The sequence below is a fragment of the Aotus nancymaae genome, unplaced genomic scaffold (genome assembly GCF_030222135.1).
Source record: "Aotus nancymaae isolate 86718 unplaced genomic scaffold, 86718_ANA_hifiasm-v0.15.2.pri h1tg000108l, whole genome shotgun sequence".
NCBI classification, from domain to species: Eukaryota; Metazoa; Chordata; class Mammalia; order Primates; family Aotidae; genus Aotus; species Aotus nancymaae.
The window spans coordinates 861,243-888,739 of NW_026988523.1; the positions used below are offsets into that span (position 1 = coordinate 861,243).

Sequence of the window (27,497 nt, forward strand, 5' to 3'; positions counted from 1 at the left end):
AGCGTCTTACTCTGTTGCCCAGGCTGGAGTATAGTAGCATGATCTCAGCTCACTGCAACCTTAGGCTCCTGGGTTCATGCAAGTCTCCTGCCTCAGCTTCCCAAATAGCCGAGATTATAGGTATGTGTCACCATGCCCAGCTAATTTGTGTTTTTAATAGAGACTGGGTTTCACCATGTTGGCCAGCCTGATCTGAATTACTGGCCTCAAGTGATCCACCTCGGCCTCCCAAAGTGTTGGGACTACAGGCGTGAGCCACTGTTCCTGGCCTGTTGTTTCTTTTTGTCTCCAATGGGCAAGATACAGTACTATATTCAGTAACACCACTGAAGTTGAATAAGATACAAAAATTTATTTTGTTCGCAATAAATTTATCTTATAGAGAAAACATATGAAAACATAATAAAACAGAAATTGAGAAGATTCTTGAGAAGTATATGTGAATCCATGAAAATTCAGTGTGGGGAAAAAGTGTTTCTAGCTGGGAGGATCAGAGAAGGCTTTGGAGAAGGTCGAGCTGAAACTGTATCTTACAGGCTGGGTAGGCTTTAAATTGCGATGATGCTAGGCAATTTATGTTCAGCATGAAGAAACAGTCAAAGCTGAGATGGGGGAAGAAATCTGTCCTGAATGTCTCTAATTCCTTCAGAAGCTTTCCATTATGTCATCTGATTTCTAGATCCTTTATCTTTAGTCATTCACAGAATTAGACAGTATTCCAGTTCTTCAGACTTTATTGCAGCCGTTGCCATTACCTTTTGCTTATTATTATCTTTGAAAACTTACTGTTGGCTTATTGTAATTTTTTTTATAACGAAGATAAAAAGGATAGATATTTAAATATTACATTTTAATATAAATGTTAATATATTTAAGATTTCCTGATATTTGTTTTGAAATATAAAAAACTGTTTTCTTTTAAAGCAACTGACTCATCTGTTATAATGAATTTACAGTCAGTCAATTAACCGTCTTTTTTCATCTGAATTGTGATAGATCCAAGGCTTCCCTGTTCTGTCCTTTTTCACTTGCTTTTTTCATTCAAATTGAAACAAGAGAGTTCCCTGACCCCCTCGCAGGACGTGTGACAGGGAGTGGCTCATATGTTTGGCTGCCATATGCTCAAACCTCTTATGGAAAGGGAAGCACTTAGACTGGCAGGTACAGGAGCTGGGTGACCACTTTTTGGGCTCCAGCCAAATGACAGTGTCTAGGGGTGGGTGTCTGCAACTACTGAAGGCCAAGTGAGCACATGTTTCAGTGCGCTCTTTGAGCCTTGCCATCCGCAGACAGCTTGAGTGTTAGCTCAGTGACCCTTTTGGTACCCAAGTCCTTGCACAGCATCCAGGAAGACTCAGGTCACACATGACTCGAAGGATTAATTCGGGGGTTTGTTGAGTGGTGGAGGTGGCTTTTAGCAGGATGGATGGGGAGCTGGAAGGGGGATGGAATGGGAAGATGATCTTCCCCTGGAGTTTGGCTGTCCAGCGGCCGAGATCTTCTGTCGCCCTCAGCCGAACTCCTCTCAACATTTGGACATTCCTTCTCTTCTCTCTGCCACACCATTCTGCCATTCTTCTGCTCTTCTGTTCACGTCCTCTGGATCCTGGGAGTCTGGGGTTATATGGGGACACGATAGCGGGGCATGTCAGGCCAAAAAGGAACTTTGGGGCACGAAAACAGGGATGCCTGTTCCCATTTAGGACCGTGGGTTTCCAGGCTTGAGGTTGGGGCTTTTGCTGGGGAACCACCCTCTTTTACCCAGTATTTCCCTATCTACTATTCATAGCAAAATGATTTTTCCCCCAGGATACTATCACAATATTTCAGGCAAATGAAAAGTCCGAAGAAATGTATTAATGTAACCTAATATACATTTATGGGTAGTATTCCAAAAATATTGTTGCCCAAAGTTCCTAGTAACCAGTGATGGTATTAGTTCTGTGGGATTTTACTAGTGTTAGGGCTGGTATTAGGACGTTATATTCATAAAAGGGTATGATCAGATGTCATTTTTTCCGAGATGAAGAGAAAGGATCCTGAAAGACCAGAGTACCAGTGAATATACTTGCTATACTACATAGTAATTTAACAACTTGATGCCTTGAACCCGCACTAGTTTTGGAAATAATTTCCAGGTAAAATACCAGTGTTTTCCAGAGAAGCCTCGAAACAGGCCTCAAATATAGTTTTTGTTAAACCAGAATGGAGCATTTGCAAATTTCAGACACTTAAGGACTCTTTTCCTTTTGAACTCACATTTATCCAGAGGCCATTTTTTAATATTCTTACTGCTTTTATTATTTTAAAATTTATTACATATTTTATTGTGTAGACTACGTTCTGCACTGGCCAAGCTGCTCTTATAAGCCTGTGAGTAGAAATGCTAATTTTTGGGGGGGGTACCTTCATAGTGAATTTTTAAATAGTGGGTTATTGAAAGTGGCTGGGACATTTCCAGAGAGCCTCAGGAGCTCAGTGAAGGATCTTGGTGGTTTAGAAGCAAATATCAAACACCTGTAGACCTCCTTCTAGTGTTTGGTTTGACAGATGTCATTTACAGGATATGCTTTCTACGAGATTCTGATCAGTACATATTGAGAAACTTGCTCTGGCTTTGCCCACTGGTGCACATGGGGATTTTAAAATTTTAGGTCAGGGGTGGGGGTCAAGGGAGAGAGGGGTGCTGTAATTACTGAAGCTGTGAGAATAGGAAGTGACATCTGAATTAAGATTATACTTTTGTTAAATGACTGAGCAATTTATCTTTTTGCCGTGAGATAACCGAGTAACAAATTTAGAATTTTAAAGGTAGTATCCATTTTTGTTCATTACTAGTAGAAGTTCAGAACACTGAAGAGAGGATTTGTTTCTAAAAGGCTGCTTTAGGCACAGATTATTAGAGATTGTCTATAATTTTCTCCCATCTCCCTTAGAGAGCAGCTCAGTTTTATGTTATATTACTTTTTTCATTATTTCCCTAGCAGATATTAAAGAATTTTTGGTATAAAAGAATTTTCCAGCCATGTTATACTTTACATCTTGCTGGAAGCCAAAAACTAGACTCCATTATTCTTTCAATTAGATCCGTTACATACATACTGGCCTAGAGCAGTGGCAATAGAAACTAGGGGTCAAATTTAATGAGCCATTGAAGGGAAGAGGAGAAGAGATTGAGAGGGAGTATTAAAAAAAAAAAGAAGAAGGAAGGAAGGAAAGGGACTAATTTAAAATGAATACTTGTATTTGGCTTGGGGCTGGGAGAGATGTGGTACCATTCTCTGAGTAACTGCACCGTTGGGGAGCAGATTTGACAGTGAGGCCATGAAACATTTCACTTCTGAAAATGTTGCACTTGGGGTGCCTTGTGATGCTTGCAGGTGAAGATGTGGGCAATTGAAGATAGAGATAGGTTCCTGAGGAGAGGTGTGAGAGTCCTTAACAGGGAGATACTGCTGGGAAGAAAGTGCAATCAGCTAAGAGGACCATGGACGGAGCTCTTCTAAGGTGTTGAAAGGGATGGCAGAGGAAGAGGAGCCCATGCATTCATTGTCTGGTAGGATGGACACTGGCTGCATGTGGCTATTTAAATTTAAGTTTAATTAAAAATTCAATTCCTCAATCATACTAACCACATTTCTAGTGTTCAGTAGCCACATGTAGTTAGTGGCTACCATATTGGCCAGTACATATAATAGAACATTTCCATTATCACGGAAAGGTATATTGGACAGTACTTAAGTAGACTAAGAAATAACAACCATGGAGATTAGATGTGAATCAGACCAGTGAGCTTGGGAGTTAGCATTCAATGTGGTCAATTCCTGCCATCGGGAGGCTTAAAATGTGACCCTTGAATTTGACAATTAGTAGTTTACTGTGGGCCTTTTAGAATTTTTAGTTAAGTGGTTTGGAAAGAAATTGCTGTGGTTAGAAAGTGAATGCTTGTGGAAAGGGAATGATGAATGTAGGCAACTCTTTTAATGGACGCTCTATGTGGGGCTGTGTATGACAGTGGTTAAGAGCTCAGACCCCGAAATCAAACCACGTGGATTCATATCTTGCTCCTTTCACTTACTAGTTATTTTACCTTGGGGAAGTTACTTTTCTCATGTCAGAGTTTTTCTTAGCTGTAAGATGGAGATAAATAATAATCCATCTCATAGTATTGATGTATACATGGAAAGCAAGTAAATATGTGGCTCAGTCCATGCACCATCAGTGTTTGCTGTCTATTAGGAGGAAGAGGAGGATGATAGAGAAAGAAAGAATGGGAGGGGAGGTTAAAAGAGCCTCCTAGTGAAGCAATTTGAATATGTTTAGATGCTAAGGGAGAAGAGCCAGTGTGGGAGGGGAGTGGCAAAGAAAGAACAGATGATGTAGCCATAAAAAGGAATGAGATCATGTCCTTTGCAGGGACATTGATGAGGCTGGAAGCCATCATCCTCAGCAAACTAAAACAGGAACAGAAAACCAAACACCGCATTTTCTTACTCATAAGTGGGAGTTGAACAATGAGAACACATGGACACAGGGAGGGGAATAACACACACCAGGGCCTGTTGGGGGTTGGGGGGCGAGGGGAGGGAACTTAGAGGACAGGTCAATAGATGCAGCACACCACCACGGCACACGTATACCTGTGTAACAAACCTGCACGTTCTACCCATGTATCCCTGAACTTAAATAGATAAATAAGAAAGAACAGATAAGTCAGGGATCAGTTTTTGAGGAGAGGAGGTATTGGGTTTCAGAGCAACTGGTGGCTGAAGTGGCTTAAAGATTCCTTTTGTTTTGTTTTGTTTTTTAGGTGAGAAATGGGATATCGAAAGAGGTAAAGACAGATTCAGATAGTTAAGTTTTTAAGTTGAAGGGAATGTAAGAAAGCAGTCTAGAGAGGATTAGGAACAGTCAGGGATTTCATTGTGATACAAGGAAAACAAAACTGGGAATAGAATGCAATAAAGTCTAGGATTAAAATAAACAATATAAGCAGGATTTGTAGCAAAGTTGTCATAATCTAAGCTAGAAATGCTGACATCAGATAAACTCAGAAGGTAAGGAGCATTCATTGTGTTATTTATGTTCAAAATTTAAGTTATTTGAAAAAGACAGTCTGAACAGCTGGTAAGTCATAAGACATCTATTTTTCTACAATTAAGAATAAAGTTAAGAGCCTGGCACAGTGGCTAACACCTGTAATCCCAACACTTTGGGACACTGAGGCATGAGGATTCCTTGAGCCCAGGAGTTCAAGACTAGCATGGGCAACATACTGAGACCCTCATCTCTCAAAAAAAAAAAAAACCTTATAAAAATGAACTAGGCATAGTGGCACATGTCTGTGGTCCCAGCTACTTGGGAGGCTAAGATAAGGAGGATCGCTTGAGTCTAGGAGGTCAAGGCTGCAGTGAAGCATGATCACACCACTGCACTCCAGCCTGGGTGACAGAGTGAGACCCTGGATTAAAAAAAAAAAAGAATACTGTTGATGAAAATCTGTTTTAACTGAGCTTTTCATTCAGATAGACTTAACAATTTTAACAAACAGCCACCTGTAGAAATCTTGTAATGCGTCTCTGATAGTGCATTCATCTCTAAGGTAATGTTTAAAAGCAATTTTAAAAACAATACACATACTTTTACTTAGGACGTAAAGGATATACAATACAATCATTACAATCAAGTACAATCACTGTGGAGATTTTTAGCAGATATGTAATACCCATCCATTCTATAGATCAGCAGTCCCCAACCTTTTTGACACCAGTGACCGGTTTCGTGGAAGACAGTTTTTCCATGGACAGCGGATAGGGGATGGTTTGGGGATGAAACTGTTTTACCTCAGATCATCAGGCATTAGTTAGATTTTCATAAGGAGCACACCACCTAGAACCCTCACATACACAGTTCGCAATACAGTTCATGCACCTGTGAGACTCTAGTGCCACTGCTGATCCAACAGGAGGCAGCGCTCAGGCAATAACGCTCGCTTGCCCGCCACTCACCTCCTGCTATGCAGCCCTGTTTCTAGCAGGCCGCAGACAGGTAGCCGTCTTCGACCCAGGGGTGGAAGACTCCTGCTATAAATGATCTATGTCATGAATTTTGATGATGCTTCTTACTTTTGTAGTGGCTTAGAATCTTTCTGTGATTCTCTTTCTGTGGTAAGTGACTCTCTTTCTGGAATTCCATTATCCCAGATTCTTCCCATTTTTTGGTGACTCAGATGGAAGAAACTCTCTCCACACAAACATGCTAAAAAAATTAGCAGTAGCTAAGTTTTCCTAAAAGATCTTTTAGCTGTTGTTTATGTCCTATTGACTTTCTGTGAACTCCATTTGGAATGTGTCCTTGCTTATCAAGGTGATGTAGTGATGGGCACAGATACTGTTGTTATTTACTATAGGATGTCTGAAATTTAGGCTATTGGTAATTTTGCCTTCACTGCCTTAAATTTACTTATAAGTAGAAATATGTGAATAATGTACTTTTCCTCTTTATTATATAGGTTTAATTGAAGTAGTAGTATATGATTTTCATTACACGTTAAAATGTAGTATAGTACTATCTAAAAAAAAACTACTGAGTGATGAAAAATAGCCTTCATGTTCCAAAATCTCTCAGTAAGAAATTGTTAATTTTATTTTCATAGGCAGTTCCAACAGGGCTGCATTTCATAGCAGATCATAAACAGCCACTTATAAGCTGAGGCTGGCTGCTATAGGGAAGTAAGCCAGTAGAACAGAAACTGTCAGATTTGTACCAGAACTGCAGATTATTTTCTTTTTTAGATTGAGATGAAATGAATAACATGAAATTAACTATTTTAAAATGAACAGTTCAGTGGCACTTAGTATATTCAGTGTTGTGCAGCTACCACTCTATCCAGTTCCAAAATGCTTTAGTCACCCCCAAAGGGAAGTTTACCCCTAGAGTAGTTGCTCTCCATTTTCCTCTCTCCCCAGCCCCTGACAACCACCAGCGTATAGTTTGTCTCTATCAATTTACCCATTCTAGGTGTTTCATGTAAGTGAAATCATACAGTATGTGACCTCTTGTGTCAGCCTTCTTTAACTTAGCTTAATGCTTCCAAAGTTCATTCATGTAATAGCATATTAGCAGTACTCATTCCTTCTATGGCTGAATGGTATTCTGTCGTACAGATAGACCACAATTTGTTGGTATCTGTTTGTCTCTTGATGGACATTTGAGTTGTTTCCACTCTCTTTGGCTCTTGTGAATAATGCTGCCGAGAACATTTATGGACACAGATTCATCATTTGAATACTTGTTTTCATTTCTTTTGGGTATATAGTCGTGTATCGCGTCAAGGATACATACTGAGAAATGCACCGTTGCATGAGCATCATAGAGTATGTTTCATAAACCAAGATGGTGTAGCCTGTGACACACTAGGCTACGTGATATAGCCTGTTTCTCCTAGGCAACAAATCTGTACAGTTAGTATACTGAATACTCTATGCAATTGTAATTCCATGATATTTACATATCTTAACATGGAAAAGGTACAGTAAAAATAGAGTATTATAATCATATGGTACTATTGTTGCTGGTTGGAAATGTCTTGACGTGACTGTATATCTAGTAGTGCAGTTCACTTCAAGAAGTGAAGTCCACTTTTTGACAGTCCTTCAAAAAGTTAAACATGGAATTACCGCCAAATTTTTTCCATAGCATTTGAACCATTTTATATTTCCACAGTCAGTGAAGAAGGATTCTAATTTCTCTGCATCCCTGCCAACACTTATTTTCTTTTTTAAAAAAAAATTACAGCCATTTTAATGAGGTTAGATAATATACTTTTTTTTTTTTTTTTGAGACACAGTTTTACTCTTGTTACCTGGGCTGGAGTGCAATGGCGTGATCTCGGCTCACTGCAACCTCCGCCTCTTGGGTTCAGGCAATTCTCCTGCCTCAGCCTCCCGAGTAGCTGGGATTACAGGCACGCGCCACCATGCCCAACTACTTTTTGTATTTTTAGTAGAGACGGGGTTTCACCATGTTCACCAGGATGGTCTCGATCTCTTGACCTCGTGATCCACCCGCCTCAGCCTCCCAAAGTGCTGGGATTACAGGCGTGAGCCACCGCGCCCGGCCAGATAATATACTTTTAAAAGTAGCAACTCTTCTTTCATTTTCCCCAGGAAATAAGAATAACAGAAATGAAGCCTCCTTCTTTTTTCCAGTGTTTTTGTGTATTTTCCTCTATCTTGTTGTCAGAATGTCTTGTAATAATGAAATGAGGATGAGCGATAGTAAATTGTGTTTACATCTAAGCAGTTAGATGTTTCACTTCTCACACCTTGGTCGTTTGTGTCTTACTCTTAACCTGAACTACCTGTATCGCCGCATCTCTTATATCTTAGCCACACTAAATCTCGCAAAACTCTTTGTACCTTTCTTAGCGCAAGTCTTCTTTGCTTGGCTTGAGGGCAGTGACAGTACCTTATTCTTTTTTGTGTTCTACCTTCCACTGTCTTTTCATAGGTATCTTTTTTTTCTTTGTTATAGTGCTTATCTTTTTATTACTTAATTACTTGTCTGTCACCCAGACCTAACTGTCAGCTCCTTGTGGTATGGGAATACGACTTATCTTTGTAACCCGAGGACCTAACAGGGTATTTAAAATTTTTAGATTTTATTTTTTAACTTGGCCGTGATGTCTTCTACTTTTGGCATAGAAATGCTTGGTATTTTCTTCCCCGACTTAACCTTTTCCAATTAATTCCATCTCATCCTCTTACGATTCACCTGAAATATTGTCTCCAGGAAGTTTCTCTGACTTTGCCTTCTCCCATTCCCCTTAAAGTCTCCTTTTACTGTTGTTGTCAGTAGCCTATGTGGTATCTGTTTTATCCTTTACACATTGTATATATATTTTTATGAATATGGAATTCATAAATGCAAGACCTGTGCACCCCAGCCAGACTCCCTATCCCCTTTCCTCTTTATTTTTCCATAGCATTTATTTCTATCTAATATTCAGTATTTCTTCATTTTTATTATCCATTTCCCCACTAGAATGTAAGCTCCATGAAGGACATTATTTTTGTCTCTATTCACTACTGTGTCTCTGGCACCTAGAACAGTGCTTGCTGTACAGTATATGCTCAGTAAGTATTTTTTAAATGAATGAATGAATGAATGAATGAATAGGTTTGAGAACTACTTAAAAGCAAGGACTGTCGTGTATTCATTTTTATAACCAGCATCTAGAATATAAATGCTCAATAAATATTTATTCAGTGCAGCATTTGTTTTTACAGCAGCATGTAAAACATACATCATGTTTTCTGTATGATACTCTTGGTTCTCGTTTGTTGTTGTTTATTCCTAAATAGTTATATAAAAACAGAAAATGCACATAAGCAAAAATAATTGTTTCATTCAAAATAGATGATTCAGTCATAACTCTTATGTATATAGGCATAACAATAATTTTATCCAAAGCCATTTCTTATAAAGGTAAAACTGTTTATTCAAGTGAAGAGAAATTTCCACTAATCTGTAAACATGAACACATCTATTGGCCAAGATTTAAGAAAACAGTTGAATATTTTTATATTCATATTTCAAAATACTGCATTGGAGTAGATTAAAGGTTGTATAGGGTATCAGGTGAGTTTTGATTCACAAGAAGAGATTACATACACATCAAGCTAGATTAAGTTCCCAATGAGCCAGTGATGCTAAGTATTATTGGGAGGCAAAGTCATTTCAGAACAGGTATACTTTACTTAATGTAGGGTCATATCAGATCATATCAGATCAGAGAATAGAAAGAGCACCTTGCCATGTTACATATTCAGGATCTTGGTCTTCGTTGAGAATGAATCTGTTTTGTTCTTTTGTGGGAAATGGGCTATTTACAAATATTTTCCAGGGTTCAAGAAAACTCAGTTCTCTGCAACCAACTTTCCTACTCTGATTTAATTCTATTTTGTCATCTGTGTGATTCTGGTACTTGGTCTGAGACCTGTAGTAACAAATGAATTTTCATGCATTTAGCTAAAGAACCTGGGGAACTGACATTGCAAAAGAGTTTTTTTTCCTTTCTAGTGTCATGATTTCCTTCAGATATAGCTAGGAAGAGATTATTAAAATGTATTATCTGTGTTAGGCCAGGCATGGTGGCTTGTGCCCTGTAATCCCAGCACTTTGGAAGACCAAGGTGGGAGGAGCACCTGAGGTCAGGAGTTCGAGACCAGCCTGACCAACATGGAGAAGTTAGCTGGGCATGGTGTACATGCCTGTAATCCCAGCTACTCTGGAGGCTGAGGCAGGAGAATCTCTTAAACCCGGGAGGCGGAGGTTGTGGTGAGGCGAGATCGCACCGTTGCACTCCAGCCTGGGCAACAAAGGTGAAACTGCCTCAAAAAAGAAAAAACAAAAAGTGTATTATCTGTGTTTTAATTTCTGGGCTCGAAGGGTTGATCTGTTTTGAAACTATTAATGTTGACCGAGCATGGTGGCTCACGCCTGTAATCCCAGCACTTTGGGAGGCCGAAGCGGGTGGATGAGCTAAGGTCAGGGGTTCTAGACCAGCCCAAACCAACATGATTAAACCCCATCTCTACTAAAAATATAAAATTAACCAGGCGTGGTGGCGCATGCCTGTAATCCTAGCTACTTGGGAGGCTGAGTCAGGAGAATTGCTTGAACCTGGAAGGCAGAGGTTGCAGTGAGCCAAGATTGCACACTGTACTCCAGCCTGGACAACAAGAAGGAAACTCCATCTCAAAAAAAAAAAAAAAAGAAAGGAAAAGAAACTATTAACGTTATATCTTTAGTGATGATTAAATGTCCTATAGGAGTTTAATTTGGAGTTAAGATTTGGGAAATATTATTTATAGTTAGGCAGGCCCTTAAAGTCTTCTTGAAGGAAGTAGATTCCAGGCTGTATGTTGCATAATGACTAGGCCTTTTAAAGCTAGAGAGGAGGGTGAAGGATATCTGCATTTTCGTCCTATTTGAGGGTTTCACCTTAGCTTTCTCCCTGACTGTTCTGTTCTCCCTCCCCTCTCTTCTTTTTTCCTTCTTTCCCTAATGGGTTATGTTTCCTCTCTCATTTATACATTTTAAAATAAATGTTCTTAGGATACAAATTTCCATTCTCATTTGTGGAAAAATGACAACAGGAATAGGATAAAGGAGAAGACTGTCCTCCCACCACAAACGTAGGTATATACCTGGGCAGAATTCAGACAGCAGCAGAAGTGTGTCTCTTTTAAGAGACTGGAGACTGATTGCTTTGGAGATGACATTGAAGGATAAATTGAAGGGTTGCCCATTTTAGCAAAGTTTTAGCGATAAAAATTTAAGTTGTTATCACAACTTAATACTCATGGTAGAAAATTTGAAAAATACAGAATAATGTATTCACTATTAACATTTTGATGCATTTCCTATTTGAAGACATTTTTTGCTGAAGTTGTCGTTTTTAAATGTAGTAATATTTCTCATGGGCTAGAAAATCTGATTTGATTCCCTTTTTAAAACTTTATTTTAATGTAAATGAAATGTAGTAGAAGTAACTAGCTGTGAGGTAGATACCAAAGGCCCAGAATTCTACTACTTTATCCTCGTATGTCCCCTTATGAGCCTGATCATGGCCTCAATTACTGATGTATCACTTAGCTAATATTTGTGAATGAGTACTGAATTGGAGTCCTTGGTCATTGGATGGTATAGTAGAAAGAGCAATTAGGAGAGAGCTGGGGGTGGGGGTGGTAGACAGATGGGTGGAAGGCTTGGAATTTCAGTCCAAGCTCAATTACTGTCCAGCTTGGTTGTTTCATTGGAAGTATTTCTTATATTAGCGAAATTTTCTTATTTGTAAAACAAGGAACTTGGTTAGTTCTTTCTAATGTCCCTTTCAGCTTTACCATTTCCAAAATGTGAAATAAATAGAATCATATGGATGTACCCTTTCAGTCTGACTGCTTTTACTTAGTATAGTGGGCTTGAGATTTATATTCATCTGTGTCATGTGTATTTTAGCTCAATATGATTTCCTCTCTCACTCCCACAAAATGTTGAGGAAGTACCAAATGTGTTTTTGTAGTTAGCAGAAGGTATAGATTATTGCTTTGGGGTTAGAGAGCTGGGAAACATGAGAGAGAGAAAGTAGCATTTGAGCTGAGCACTGAAAGACGTTTAAATGCCTGAATCCTGTGCAAAGCTGAGTAATATGAACTGTTCATGAAGGGAGGAAACCTTTGCCTATTAGATCCTTGACTGCTGGCTGTGAAGAGAGAAACAGAACTTTCTGGGAGATGAGGACTCGCCAATGCTTGGACTTAGTATAAATCTAACTGTCTCAGCTGGCTCTTCACTGTCACTGGTGTTATCCTTGGATTCACCTCTAATTTATTCCCTGTCACAGTTTTCACTGCATATTTCTAATCTTTTATATTTCTGTTTTGCTCTTTCGTTTTCTGAAAATGTCTGCCTTTTGATTACTGAAAAAATTGTGGCCGGCTGATTTGAGCCTCACCAATTCCCTCTTCAGTACTTTACACTTCCTGGTTTTAACTGCTTTCTCCTTTTCTTTTGCATCTACCAAAAAGAATATCTCTTTCCCCACACCACCCCCGTTATTTGAATCCTCCTTTTCTCATATCCTTCAGGTGCCTGCCCTGTCTTTTAACCTGCTGTTGTTCTTATCTCTTCAGCATATCCCTTCCCATAGACTCTTTCAGTCTTTAAATGTGCTCAGGTTTCATCATTCCCAAGTCTTTCCTTCCACCCTATCTACCCTTGGAATTACCATCCTCACACGCTCCCACCAATGCCTGACTTATGAAAGAAACCATCCTCACTCACCACCGTGACTTCGTTGTTACCTCTTTTTCCTTTATTCCTTGCAATCTGGATGTATACCCAAAATTTTATTGCTTGGTTTTTTATGATTGATTCTTTTATGATATTATGCAAAAGTAATTGTAAAAACCTGTATGTAAACATGAATTTAGTGTTCGAGCACTCATATGTCTACCACTCTGGCCATGAAGTAGAATGTTACCATTTCTCAGAAGGCCTCTGGAGGCCCACCCTGACCATCTTCCATTCTTCTACCACAAACATAACCAGTATCCTGAAGTTAGTGTTAATGGTGACATCGCTTTTCATTCAAAATAGTTTTCCATCTACATGTTTATCCTCAAATGACACATTACTTAGATTTGCCTGTTTCCGTAATGTAAATTGAATCATATTGTACCGTGGATATTTTATTACTGGTTTCTTTTGCTCAACATGATGTGTTTGAGATTCATCCATGTTAGTGCACATACCTATAATTCATTTTCTCTGGATATAATATCCCGTTACATGACTAGATCAGAATGTTTCTGTTTATTCCATTATCGATGGACATCTGGGTTATTTCTAGGCTTTTGCTATTACAAATAATACTGGTATAAATGATTTTGTACTTATCTCTTGATACATATATTTGAAAAAGTCTCTGGAGTATCTTCTTCCTTTCTTTCCTCCTTCCTTCCTTTCCTTCCTTTCCTTTCTTTCCTTTCTTCCTTTCTTTCTTTTCTTTTTTTTTTGACAGAGTACCACTCTGTCACCCAGGCTGGAGTGCAGTGTTGTGGTCTCGGCTCGCTGCAACCTCTGCCTCCTGGGTTTAAGCAGTTCTCCTCCCTCAGCTTCCCTGGTAGCTGGGATTACAGGCGCCCACCATCATGCCCTGTTGATTTTTGTATTTTTATTAGAAATGGTGTTTCACCATGTTGGCCAGGCTGGTCTCAAACTCCTGACTTCAGGTGATCCACCTGCCTCGGCCTCGCAAAGTGCTGGGATTACAGGCGTGAGCCACCTCGTCAGAGTATTTTCTTAATAGTGTTATTGCTGAACTTGCTGCTAATGTTGCTTAGTACTGCCAGACAGTTTTCCAAAGCGTTTGTACTGGTTTATACTGCTACCAAAATCACAGTCTTCCCAAACTTGAATTAACCAACTTTTTAATTTTAGCCATTTTATCAGGTGTAAAATGGTATCTCATTGGAGTTTTAATTTGCATTTTCCTAGTTTCCAAGCAGATTGAACATCTTTTCCTGTGTTTATGGGCCATCTGTGTTTCTACCTTTGTTAAATTCCTATTCATTTATTTTACGTATTTTTTTCTATTGGGTTGACTTTTTCTTACTGACTCAGGAGTTCTTTGTGTATTCTGAATACTGATCCTTCGTTGTTTGTATGGATTGTAAATACTTTCTTTTTTTAAATTCACTTTATATACCCCTTTGATAAACTTTTAAAGTAGTTAAATTTATGTGTTTTCATCTTTTGGGTCTTGATAAATAAATTTTTCACTAGAATGATATTCTCTTATATTGTCTTCTAAGAATGTTATAGTTTTGCATTTCACATTTTGGCTTTTAATCCTTCTGAAATTTTTTCTTTCTTTTTTAGTATAGTGTAATGTTCCTGGTTTTCTTTTTTTCCAAATATATACCCAGCTACCTCTTTATTGAAAACTCCACCCTTTCCTCATTTATCAGTCATGTTTCATCCTTTCCTCACCTCTGTCATGTTTCAAGTGTTCATAGGTGTGTGTACCTCTGTCTCTAGACCCTGCACACTGGTATATGTGTTGATTCCTACACTAATACCACACTGCCCCAATTATTATTGCTCTATAAGTGTTAATATCTTGATAATCCACATCTCCACATTTTAAAGAACATCTTGGCCCCATGCCATTCTGTGTAAATTTTAGAATCAACTTAAGTTCTACCCCTCTGCTCCAAAAAAAAAGACAAAGAGAGAAAATATCTTGTTGAGATTTTGTTATGAAATTACTTTGATTCTATAGGTCAGTTTGGGGAGAACTGACGTCTTTACAATATTGAGCTGGCATCTGTTTATACAACTGTCATAATAACTGCACATTTTTAATTATTATTATTTTTCACTATGTTGCTCAGGCTGGTGTCAAACTCCTGACCTCTCAAATCTCTGGGATTATAGGTGCAAGCCTCCATGCCCAGCCGCGTCGTTGTTTTTTAATAAAGTTTTATAATTTTCTGCCTGTGGAACTTGCTATATTTTGATAGATTTATTTTCAGGACTTTATCTCTTTTAAGTGTTTATAAATAAAATCTTTAAAAATTGTTTTCATTTGGAATATACAAAGACAATTTTATTTTATTTTTTTTTGAGACAGGGTCTCACTTTGTTACCCACACTGGAGTGCATTGGCTCTATCATGGCTCACTGCGGCCTCAACTTCCCACAGCTCAGGTGATCCTCCCACCTCAGCCTCCTGAGTAGCTGGGACTATAGGTGTGTACCACCACACCTAGCTAATTTTTCTATTTTTTTTTGTAGAGACAGGGTTTCATCATGTTGCCCAGGCTGGTCTCCAACTCCAGAGCTCAAGAGATCTGCCCACCTTGGCCCTGAAGCCAGCTGCTAATTTATCGCTTAAGAGAGGCAATGTGAAAATTGCTAGACCATCACCCGACATTCCTAGTGGGCAGGGGAAGAGCCCTCTGCCCTGCTCATGCCTGTCTACCTACTGTAACTGGCCCCCTTATCTTGTTCTTAATCTTAAAGGAAATGCTTTTAATTTTTCACCATTAACTATGATGTTTGTTTATTTATTTATTTTTTAATGCTTATTCTTTATCAAGTTAAGGAAACTTATATTCCTATGCCAAGGTTTCCCCCGCTCCACCCCTGCTTTTTTGAGACAGAGTCTCACTTTGTCCCCCAGGCAGGAGTGCAGTGGTGTGATCTGAGCTCACTGCAACCTCAACCTTCTGGGTTCAAGCGATCCTCCCACCTCAGCCCAAGTTGCTGGGACTATAGGTGTGCACCACCATGCCTAGCTGGTTTTTGTATTTTTGGTAGAGATGGGGTTTCATCACGTTGCCCAGGCTGGTCTCAAACTCTGGAGCTCAAGTAATCCACCTACCTCAGCCTCCCAAAGTGCTAGGATTACAGGCATGAGCCACCACACCCACCGTAAAAATTGTATGCCAAGAAATTTTATCATAAGTGGGTATTGAATTTGTCTAAGGGTTTTATGCACAGGTTTGTTACATGGATATGTTGCCTGATGCTGAGGTTTGGGCTTCTAATGATTCTGTCACCCAAGTAACAAACCTAGTACCTGATAGGTAGTTTTTCAGCCCTTGCCTTCTCATTCCCTTCCCCCTTTTGGAATCCCTAGTGTCTGTTCCCATCTTTGTGTCTTACATGTTTAACTCCCACTTAAATATAATAATATGTGATATTTGGTTTTCTGTTCCTGTGTCAATTCAGTTAGGATAATGGCCTCCAGCTGCCTCCGTATTACTGCATGGATTTTGTTCTGTTTATGGCTGCATAGTATTCCATGGTACATAGGTACCATATTTTCTTTATCCAGTCCACTGTTTTGGGCACCTGGGTTGATTCCATGTCTTTGCTATTATGAATAGTGCTGTAATAAGCATGGAAATGTAGGTATCTTTTAGGTTTATTTTGCCTTGGGTATATATCCATTAATGGGATTGGTGGGTCAAGTGGTAATTCTGTTTTTAGTTCTTTGAGGAATTGCCAAACTGCTCTCCACAGGGACTGAACTAATTTGCATTCCCACCAACAGTGTAGAAGTGCTTTTCTTTTTCAACCTTGCCAATATTTGTGGGGTTTTTTGTTTTGTTTTGTTTTGTTTTTGAGACAGAGTCTTGCTCTGTCGCCAGGCTGGTGTGATGGCACAATAATGGCTCACTGCAACCTCCGCCTTCTGGGTTCAAGCGATTCCCCTGCCTTAGCCTCTCAAGTAGCTAGGATTACAGGCATGTGCCACCACGCCTGACTAATTTTTGTATTTTAGTAGAGACAGAGTTTCACCATGTTGGCCAGGATGGTCTTGATCTCTTGACCTCATGATTTGCCCACCTCAGCCTCCCAAAGTGCTGAGATTGCAGGTGTGAGCCACCGCACCCAGCCTTTTTTTACTTTTTAATAATAGTCTGAGTAGTGTGAGATGCTCATTGTTATTTTGATTTGCATTTCTGATGATTGAGCATTTTTTCATATTTGTTGACTGCTTATATGTCTTCTTTTGAGACACGTCTGTCTTTGCTCACTTTTTAATGAAGTTTTTTTGTTTCTTGTTGATTTAAGTTCCTTACAGATTTTGGATATTAGTCCTTTGTTGGATGCATAGTTTGCTAATATTTTTTCCTATTCTGTAGGTTGTTTATTCTGTTGATAGTTTCTTTTGATAGTTGGTTTTGACCGCCAGTGTACCTATCTCCTCATTGCTGTCTCTTTAGTTTAATTAAATTCCAACTGTCAGTTTTTATTTTTGTTACATTTACTTTTGAGTACTTAGTCATAAGTTATTTGCTTAGGCCAATGTTTTTAAGAGTATTTCCTGGGGTTTTTTTTTTTTTTTAGGCTTTTTATAGTTTGAGGTCTTACATGAAAGTATTTAATCTATCTTGAGTTAATTTTTGTTTATAGTGAGAGGTAGGGGTCCAGTTTCTTTGTTCCTGCATATGGTTAGCCAGTTTTCCCAGCACCATTATAGGGTGCCTATTCTCCATTGTTTATTTTTGTTGACTATGTCAGAGATCATTTGGGTGTAGGTGTGGGTCTTTATTTTAGGCTCTCTACTCTGTTATATTGGTCTATGTATCTATTTTTGTACCCTTACCATGCTGTTTGGTTACAGTAAACTTATAGTATAGTTTGAAGTCAAGTAATGTGATGGTTCTGCCTTTATTCTTTTTGCTTAGGATTGCCTTGGCTATTCAGGCTCTTTTTGGTTCCATATGCATTTTAGAATAGCTTTTTTTCTAATTCTGTTAAAAAAAAAAAAAAAGCATTTTAGAATAGTTTTTTTCTAATTCCGTTAAAAAAAAAAAACGATGTTGGTAATTTGATAAGACTAGTGTTGAATCTGTAGATTGCTTTGGGCAATATAGACATTTTAATGGTGTTGATTTTTCCAACCCTCGCGCATGGAGTTATTTTCTATTTGTGTCGTCTGTGATTTGTTTTAACAGTGTTTTGTAGTTCTCATAGATACCCCACCTCCTTGGTTAGATGTATTCCTAGCTGTTTTATTTTATTTTATTTTATTTTAGTGGCTGTTGCAAATGGCATCATATTGTTGATTTGGTTCTCAACTTCCTGCATATGGTTAGCCAGTTTTCCCAGCACCATTATAGGGTGCCTATTCTGAACGTTATTGATATATAGGAATACTACTGATTTTTTGTACGTTGATTTCGTATCCTGAGTCCAGCGAAGTTGTTTATCAGATCTAGGTGTCTTTGAGCAGAATCTTTAGATAATTTTACTTCCACTTTTCCTATTTAGACACCATTTATTTCTTTTCTTTCCTGATTGCTCTGGCAAGGACTTTCAGTACTACGTTGAATAGCAGTGGTGAGAGTGGACAGCCTTGCCTTGTTCTTATGGAAAATGCTTTCAACCTTTGACTGTTCATATGGTATAGGCTATGAGTTTGTCATAGATGGCTCTTATTACTTTGAGGTATGTTCCTTCAATGCCTAGTTTGTTAGGAGTTTTAATTATAAAGGGATGTTGGATTTTATTGAATGCTTCTTCTGGTTCTATTGTGATGTTCATATGGTTTTTGTTTTAATTCTGCTTATGTAGTTAATCACATTTACTGATTTGTATATGTTGAACCATCCTTGTATCCCAGGTGTTAAAGCCCACTTGATCGTGATGAATTGAGTGATGTGCTGCTGGATTTGGATTACTAATATTTTGTTGAGGATTTTCGCATCTGTGTTCATCAGGGATATTGGCCTGTATTTTTCTTTTTTTGTTATCTCTTTGCCAGATTTAGGTATCAAGATGATGATGCTGGTTTCATAGAATAAGTTAGGGAGGAGTTACTCCTACTTGATTTTTGGGGGATAGTTTCAATAGAATTGGTACCAGCTCTTCTTCATACGGCTGGTAAAATTTGGCTGTGAATCCGTCTGGTCCAGGGATTTTTAAGTTTTTTATACTGATTTTGTTTGATTACTTGTTACTGATCTGTTCAGGATTTCTGTAAACACACTAGTCTTGAGGGTTTTTTCTACTTTTCTAACTGCTCCTTCTATTGCTCTTTGTCTTCACATCTCCTAATGTAGGGTGCTCCTTTTCTCCCAGGCACAAAAAGACAAATGCTATTTGGTTTGGGCCCTCAAAGTACCTGTCTCCTCATTTCTCTCTCATCCTTATATCCGCTCCGGCTATGTGTATGTATCTGTTTCTCTCTTCTTTCCTGTTAGCCCAGTTTAGGTCTTTATGTTTGAAGAATGATTTCCATGTAACACTTTCCTCTACTTCTCACCTCCCAGTGAACCTTCAATTGCCAGAGTAAAAGAAGTTAGCCTCCCTTTGCACCTTGAATTCCTCTATTTATCTGAGTAGTTGTCGAAGAGCTTTCTTTTTACCTTACTACCTTTGAATACTGTTTTGTATTCTGTTATGAGGTGGTCAGTCCAGTGTGGTCATAATAGGAGACATCAGGAAAACAAAGTTTATTATACTCACAGGTCCTAGAGACAGGAGGCACAGCACACAGTGCAGGGGTCACATGGGGAAGACACCAGGGTGTTGAGGAGGCAGAATACAGGAGTGAGTGAAAGGTTTAGGCCACTACCTTTACTGGGGTTTCTGAAGGGGAATAGTTAGGACATCACCTTTTTGCGGTGGCATGATCGTAGCTGGCTGCAGCCTCAAACTCCTGGGCTCAAAGGATCCTTCCTGCCTCAGCCTCTGAGTAGCTGGAATTAGACAGGAAAGCCACTCACCAGCTCTAGGCCCCTACCTTTATTGCGGTTACTGTGGGAAAATCAGGACAGAGTAAACAGTTTAGGATTGGCTAATTTGAATAATTTTGGAGGGCTTTGGGACCACCTAGGGGTGGTCTCTAGTTGCCTGGTACCTGGCCCTAGGATGAAGGCAGAATATTACCTCTAGAGGCTGATTGAGGAAGTATGGCTCTAGATTGGTTGGTTTGTGTAGCAAAGACACGCTTCTGGCTGGGCCCTTTGCTGTCTCCAGGAATTGACTAAACCTGGAAGGGGCAGTCTCTCCCCAGCCAGAAAGGTTTTTATGATGTCAAAATATCATTATATATTAAAAATGTAAGAACATTTTACAATACAGAGGCCATACCTTCAACTCATCCTCCCACCAGAGGCAGAGCCAGGGCACTTAAATATTATTACCAGTAGGCCATTGTACCAGTGATACTAGAAATCAATCTCTCTGTGTTATTTAGTGCTTTGTGACTTATAAGCAGCTTTGTTAGCATTTTTATGGCAACTTGAAAGGGGAACCAGCATATAGAATTTTCACAGACTCCGTGAGAGTGGAATATTTGGTTCTGGAAGACTTCCTATTAGCAGTGTGTTAATCTTTTTTGTGCTTATCTCTGTTTTTCAAATTCTCATGTTCTTTTAGCTTTGTTGATTTATTTACTATATCTTGAGCATGTTTCTCCAGTGGTGAACAATCTCTTTTTTCCTCCAGTTTTATTGAGGTATGATTGACAAAATAATCTAATACTGTACTATCTTAAAATCTTCACAAAGGTAATGATATGCTGCATAGGGATAGAGATAACAAATAATGATAAAACACACAACTACAACTTTAAAATAGTGAAACTTCTATGTGTGACTTATGGAAGTGACTGATTACTTGACTAGAATGTCGTGGAAAAAAAGAAAAAGGTGACTCTAATTACATTTTATTTTCATGCAAGTTTTCAATTACTTGACACAGCATGCACTCTTAATTTTGCTAACTATATATGTCTAAGTAGTTCTGTAAGGACACATGCACACGAATGTTCATTGCAGCACAGTTTACAATAGCAAAGACCTGGAACCAACCCAAATGCCCATCGATGATAGACTGCACAGGAAAAATGTGGCACATATACACCATGGAATATTATGCAGCCATCAAAAACGATGAGTTTGCGTCCTTTGTAGGGACATGGATGAACCTGGAAACCATCATTCTCAGCAAACTGACACAAGAACACAAAATCAAACACCACATGTTCTCACTCATAGGTGGGTGTTGAACAAAGAGAACACATGAACACAGGGAGGGGAGCACTATACACTGGGGTCTGTTGGCGGGGAGTGGGGGCGACAGAGGCGGGGTGGGGAGTTGGGGAGGGATAGCATGGGGAGAAATGCCAGATATAGGTGAAGGGGAGGAAGGCAGCAAATCAAACTGCCACGTATGCACCTATGCAAAAACCTTGCATGTTTTTCACATGTACCCCAATACCTAAAATGCAATAAATTAAAAAAAAAAAAAGTCTTCTATTTGTAGAAGACTTTAGGAAAAAATAGAAGCGATTTTATGAATTTTTAGAAAGTGAAATATTTATACATACCTTTTATAATTATCTCGAGGAAACAGGGCTCCGGTTCATGTGATATACCTAATTATTCATTCTTATTTAAGTAATACATCTGCCAGAAATTAGGATGTGTATATTGCCAGCCATTAGCACTGTCTTAGAAACACTGCTGTAAGGTTCTAACTTTGTGCTCTCCTGACTGGTCTGCTCTGGATGTGTGTGCACACATAGGTGTAAGGATGGGAAGATGGGGTGTTTGAGTGGTAGGAAATGGAAGTGTAGAGTCATATCCATGGTCTAGACGATTCTTACAGATTCCTGTGGCTTGTTATATTTTATTCAGTACATGATGCTCTGGCTTTTTCCAAGTAATAACTGGATATAGCATTTTGAAAACAATGTATTATAATTCCTTAGAAAATATTTCTGTGTATAGATTGGCATGTCTTTCCATAAATTAGCCCTATTCTAATATCAAATCACAGCAGAAGTGGTTAAAAAGCACTCACATTTTTCTTCTTTCTTTTTTTTTGTGTGTGTAGGGGACAAGTTTTAGCTCTGTCACCTAGACTGGAGTGCAGTGGCATGATCTCACTGCAACTCCACCTTCTGAGCTCAAGCCATCCTTCCTCAGCCTCCAGAGTAGCTAGGACTTCAGGCGGGCATCACTACACCTGACTGATTTTTTTTTTGTAGAGGCAGGGTTTCACCATGCTGCCTGGGATGGTCTCGAACTCAAGAGCTCAAGCCATCTGCCCACCTCAGCCTCCCAAAGTGCTGGGATTACAGGCATGAGCCGTTGCACCTAGCCTGGCATAACATTTTGAAAAATATAATTATAGCAGAGCCCTTGCTAATGAGATACATGCAGCAATCTGTAGTTTAGGATTAAAGGAATTAGTACAGCTATTGTTTTCTTTTTGCTTATCATGTAAAAGGTTGCTTTTTGCCATCAGATTGCTATTCATTAAAGTGTTTAAAGTTAATAATAAATCTTTCTTGCTCTTGGCAAAGTCACCAGTGAATTTCTTCTGTCTAAGCCACATATCAAGTAAGATGAAAATAGAAGAGAGCCTCAAGGTCTCTTGGAACACTGTTCCTATGCTAGCTGGTCCAGTCACTGCGTTCACATCTGAATTTTCACACACCATCTTATGATTGTAATTTATTATTTGTATTTTTGTTTGTTTCTTAAGCTTTATCAGTGTTTGTGTACTTGTCATGCAGGCCTGCTTTTAGAAGAGAAACCATTTTACTATGTTTCCTTTCTTTTGAATCCCTTCTCTTTGGAGGTGCTTAGAAAAGTGCTTATGAAAAATAGGTGCCTAGTGAATGTTGGGAGCTGAAATCTAGTGCTTTATTTCATTTATTTTCTTTTAATAGTTCTAATTGTTTTGCTTGCTTTCCAGGCACACAAACCAATGGTCTGGACTTTCAGAAGCAGCCTGTGCCTGTAGGAGGAGCAATCTCAACAGCCCAGGCGCAGGCTTTCCTTGGACATCTCCATCAGGTAGGAATGTTCTGTTCAACCATCAGTGGGAGTGAAAGAGGCATAAAATGCTAGGGCCTGAGGAAATTATTTCAGAATGTGGGGCCTTTAAACTTACTTAAAGCCTAGTGCTAATTATGTATAATTGTGTCATTCTGTTTGGTTAGTATGAAATCCTATAGTTTAATTGAGGGTATAGACACTGACCCCACAGGTGTGTGGGAAACAAAAGAATTCCTTGTGAATGGAATGTGTATAACAACTGGTTTGCTGTTTTTATAAGTGAGAATCTGTGGTGGCTACCTGGTGGTAGTAAATTATCAGTTAAAAAAGATGTAGCTACCATTGCCTGAGACCGGCTGCATAATGCTCTGAGCTCCAAGCTCATCTCTGTCCTCTAAAATAGTTTCAGACCATGATAGTTAGTTTGGGCGACTACTCAGAGGCTTTCGCTTGACTGTAACCCCCAACCCCTATTTTGAGGTTCAAAAGACTGCCACAAGTTCGTTACTGTTCACAACATTTTTTTCCCTGGGTCTAAAACAGACCATGAATTCTGTTCATTCATGTTTTAGCTATAATGTAGAGGGAACAGGAATAAAAAAATACAAACCCTAGCTACTCAGTAGCTTGGGATGTGGAAGCTGGTTGAAAATGGAAAACAAACAGAGAAAACAGTTGGGAGATAGATTATCAGATAGATATAGTGTCTCAACCTCTTGATTTATGTCCACAGTTATATATTAGAGCAATATTTTGGTGGTCTGTAGCTCAGTTAAAACCTAGAACTAATTTAGCACGCAGAATGTGTTGATAGTAATGGTGCTGGCAGTGGTCCCTAGTGATGGTGCTGGTGGTGAGTCAGTGAAAAACCCATGTGAGCCTAAGACCTCCTAGGTAACATATTAGCATATTAAGTTACTGAACCCCGAATATGTACATCTTACTAAAGTCTTTTCATCAAAACATGTCATCAGGCCACCTAAACTATAAAAGAAGCTCTTCTACTTGAAAACAGGTAAAATTCTGGAAAGCTGTTCCAAAGCCCATTTATCTGTTCACAGACTCAAAGAGGTATCATGTAGGCCCCAGTTAGCATCGTCCGTTAGAGCGAAGCCTAATGGAACACTTTGGCCTAGGCACGTAGCTTTGTTTATATCTTCGAAATGGAAAAACTTCGATATTAACTTCCAGATAAAATATTAAGATGAATTAACATCTAAAATGAGTTAAATATATATTTTTAAAATATATCCTAGAAGAAAAAAAAGTTTCGTGTTGATTTTTTTTTCAAAAAACATAGTCAAGGCTCCAATAATTTTTCTAGGTCCTAAGAGGAATTACATTTTTGACAGAGTTTAGTCAATTATTTGGCACCTGATAAGCATCTTTATCTGGCTTAAATATGTGATGGTCCAAATGTATTTTTAAAAGTCCCTGAGGGTGCACAGATGATGTGCAGTATTCTCCCCACTGGGTCCAAATTCCAAGATGATTGCAAACTCTCCCTGTATCAGATCCAAGACTCCTACATCTAGCCATCTATTACCAAAATCATAGACCCTTCAATACCACCCAGACCAAAGGAGTGCAAACCAAAGAATTTTATTTGAAATTGTGACACCATTGAATCTCCCATCAAGACACAAGTCCTTGCATCTGATTAGATAATTAACAGTGTGATACTTGCCTTCTATTTCCAGCCCCCTTGTTGGCAGAATTAGCACCTTCAACCTTTCCTTACCGTAACTATAATATACATACACAAAATAGATGGTTTTAGGTCTGTTGCCCCATTAACTATAAGTTCCGTGAAAATAGATACCTTTTCTTTTTTACCTATATCCCCAGCATTTACCAAGGAGCCCCATAGTACAACAGGTGTTCAGTAATTATTTGTTGAATAAATTAGTAGATGACCAAGTGGTCAAGTATAAGACTACTGAGGAGGAAATGATTAGCTTAGCCTGTACAATCTGAGACTTTTCTCTCAGGGTGATTTTTGAGCTGAGTCTTGAAGGGTGTTGGAAACTAGCTAAATGGAATGGTAAAGCAATGCTCTCATTTCTTGATTTTTAACTTCCTATTTTAAAACCTTTCAAATCTGTAAGAGTTACAGCAATAGAATAGTGTTCATCTGAAAACCCTTCACTTGGAATCATCAGTTGTTACTGTTTTACCATATTTGCTTTATACCATATGGGTTTATGTGTATATATATATATATGTACACATACAAAATACATTTTGCTTTTACCGTATGTGTATATGTATGTACACGTAAAAAATATTTTTTTAAATGGGATCTCATTATGTTGCCCAAGTTGATTTCCAACTCCTGAGCTCAAGTGATCTTCCTGCCTCCCATGTAACTGTGATTATAGGCATACACCATGGCACCGAGCCAAAAAAATTTTTTTTGGCTAACTCCTTTGAAAGTTGCAGGTATTAACCATTTACTTCTAAATACTTCAGCATGTTTTTTCTAAAAATAGTATTCTCTTATAAAACTACAGTGCAAATTTCGAATTCCAGAAACTTAACATTGATGTGATATCATTTTCTAATATTGACCCATAGTTACATACTTTCTGCCCACAATCCAGTGTGTACTTGGTATTTAGCTATCTGTTAAGTCTTCTTTCATCCAGAACAATTCCTCAGCCTGTCTTTGTCTTTCATAATATTGACATTTTTTAAGAATAGAGGCCAGCTGTTTTATAGAATACCCCTATAACTTGAATATGTTTGATTGTTCCTTCAATGGCTAAATTCAAGTTACGCATTTTTGAAAGGAATACAACACAAGTGATGCTGAGTCCCTCTCGGTGCATTCAGAAGGCACATAATATTGCTTTGTCCCATTACTGTGATATTAAGTTGGATTATTAAGATAGTGTTTATCAGATTTGTCCACTCTAAATACGTCTTTTTGCCTCCTGGTAGGTAATAATCTGTGAGGCAGTACTTTAAAGACTGTGTAAATATCCCGTTCCTCAACAAACTTGTACCCTGAAACATAAGCAAAATCACATAAAATTTTATCTCCTTAAAATCTTTGTACCTGAAGCTCTTTCCTTGGGTTCTTTGACTTCTTAGCCTGTAGGTCTTAAACATACTACCTCTTCAGATAGGCCTCCCCTTATTACACTGTATTTGACATGTGTTCTGTACACATCTTCAGATTTTGTTTTTTGTTTTTGTGTTTAGGGTTCTCATCTGCTAACAGGACCAACAGTTTCAAATAAAGGACGTAGCAATCAGTTCATTTGAGCTCTTAACTCTACTGAGCTCCATACCAACATTTATATTTAATTTCAGGACATGATGTTATTTGGTATATCCAGAATGGAACTCATTATCTTCTCTGTCCCTGTTAGTGGTACTACCATTTTCCAGTTGCCCAGATTTGAACCCTGGAATAATGCATGACTCTTTTTTTCATTTTTTTTTTTTTAACAGCCAACCAATATTTAATTTAAACCTATGAAATGCTATGCGATTACTGAGGAGTGATTTACTTCCAATTATATAGTCACCTTTGGAATAGGTGTGAGGTGGTAATGTATGTTTTGTGTATTTGAAGTGGAGAGTTCTATAAATGTTTATTAAGTTTACTTGTTCCGGGTCTGAGTTCAAGTTCTGAATATCCTTGTTAATTTTCTATCTCATTGATCTATAGAATCGTTAGCTCTTCTTGTTGCATTGATCCTTTTGCCATTATGTAATGTCATTCCTCGCCTCTTTTGATCTTTGTTGCTTTAAAGTCTACTTTATCAGAGGCGAGAATTGCATCTCCTGCTTTTTGTTTATTAGTTTATTTTTACTCTCTGTTTGATTGGTAAATCTTCCTCCTTCTCTCTGAGTCTTTGTGTATTGTTGCATGTAAGATGGGCCCGGATACAGCATACCGATGGGTTTTGGCTTTTTATCCAATTAAAATATATATAAGTTTAATACCGGCGTTTGATGCTAGCTGGCTGTTTTGCCCATTAGTTGATGTAAATTTTTTATTGTGTTAAAGTTCTTTGCTTTTTGATATATTTTTGGAAAGGCTGATATTGGTTGTTCCTTTATATGTATAGTGCTTCTTTCAGAAGCTCTTGTAAAGCAGGCCTGGTGGTGGTGAAGTCTCTAAGTACTTGTTTGTTCGCAAAAGATTTAATTTTTCCTTCGCTCATAAAGCTTAGTTTGGCTGGATAGGAAATTCTGGGTTGAAAGTTCTTTTCTTTAAGGATGTTAAATATTGGTCCCCACTCTTTTCTGGCTTGTAGGGTTTCTGCTGAGAGATCTGCTGTAAGTCTGATAGGTTTCCCTTTATGGGTAACCTGACCTTTCTCTCTGGCTGCCCTTAGTATTTTCTCCTTCATTTCAACCCTAATAAATCTGGCAATTATGTGCCTTGGGGTTGGTCTTCTTGAAGAATATCTTTGTGGTGTTCTCTGTATTACCTGGAGTTGAATATTACCCTGCCTTGCCAGGTTGGGAAAATTTTCCTGAATGATATCCTGAAGAGTATTTTCCAACTTGGATTCATTCTCTTCATCACATTCAGGTACACCTATCAAACGTAAATTAGGTCTTTTCACATAGTCCCATATTTCCTGGAGACTTTGCTCA

At 38.5% G+C, this 27,497-nt stretch overlaps 1 protein-coding gene across 10 annotated transcripts in view; it reads left to right on the forward strand.

Annotated features, from left to right (window-relative positions):
• Positions 1–27,497, forward strand: part of POU2F1 (POU class 2 homeobox 1) — a 196,423-nt gene that overhangs the window by 114,007 nt on the left and 54,919 nt on the right. For all 10 annotated transcript variants that reach the window (XM_064370601.1, XM_064370594.1, XM_064370596.1 and 7 more), the window contains one exon: positions 22,798–22,898. In XM_064370601.1, the coding sequence (XP_064226671.1) occupies positions 22,798–22,898 (101 nt within the window). The remainder of the gene's footprint in view (positions 1–22,797; positions 22,899–27,497) is intronic.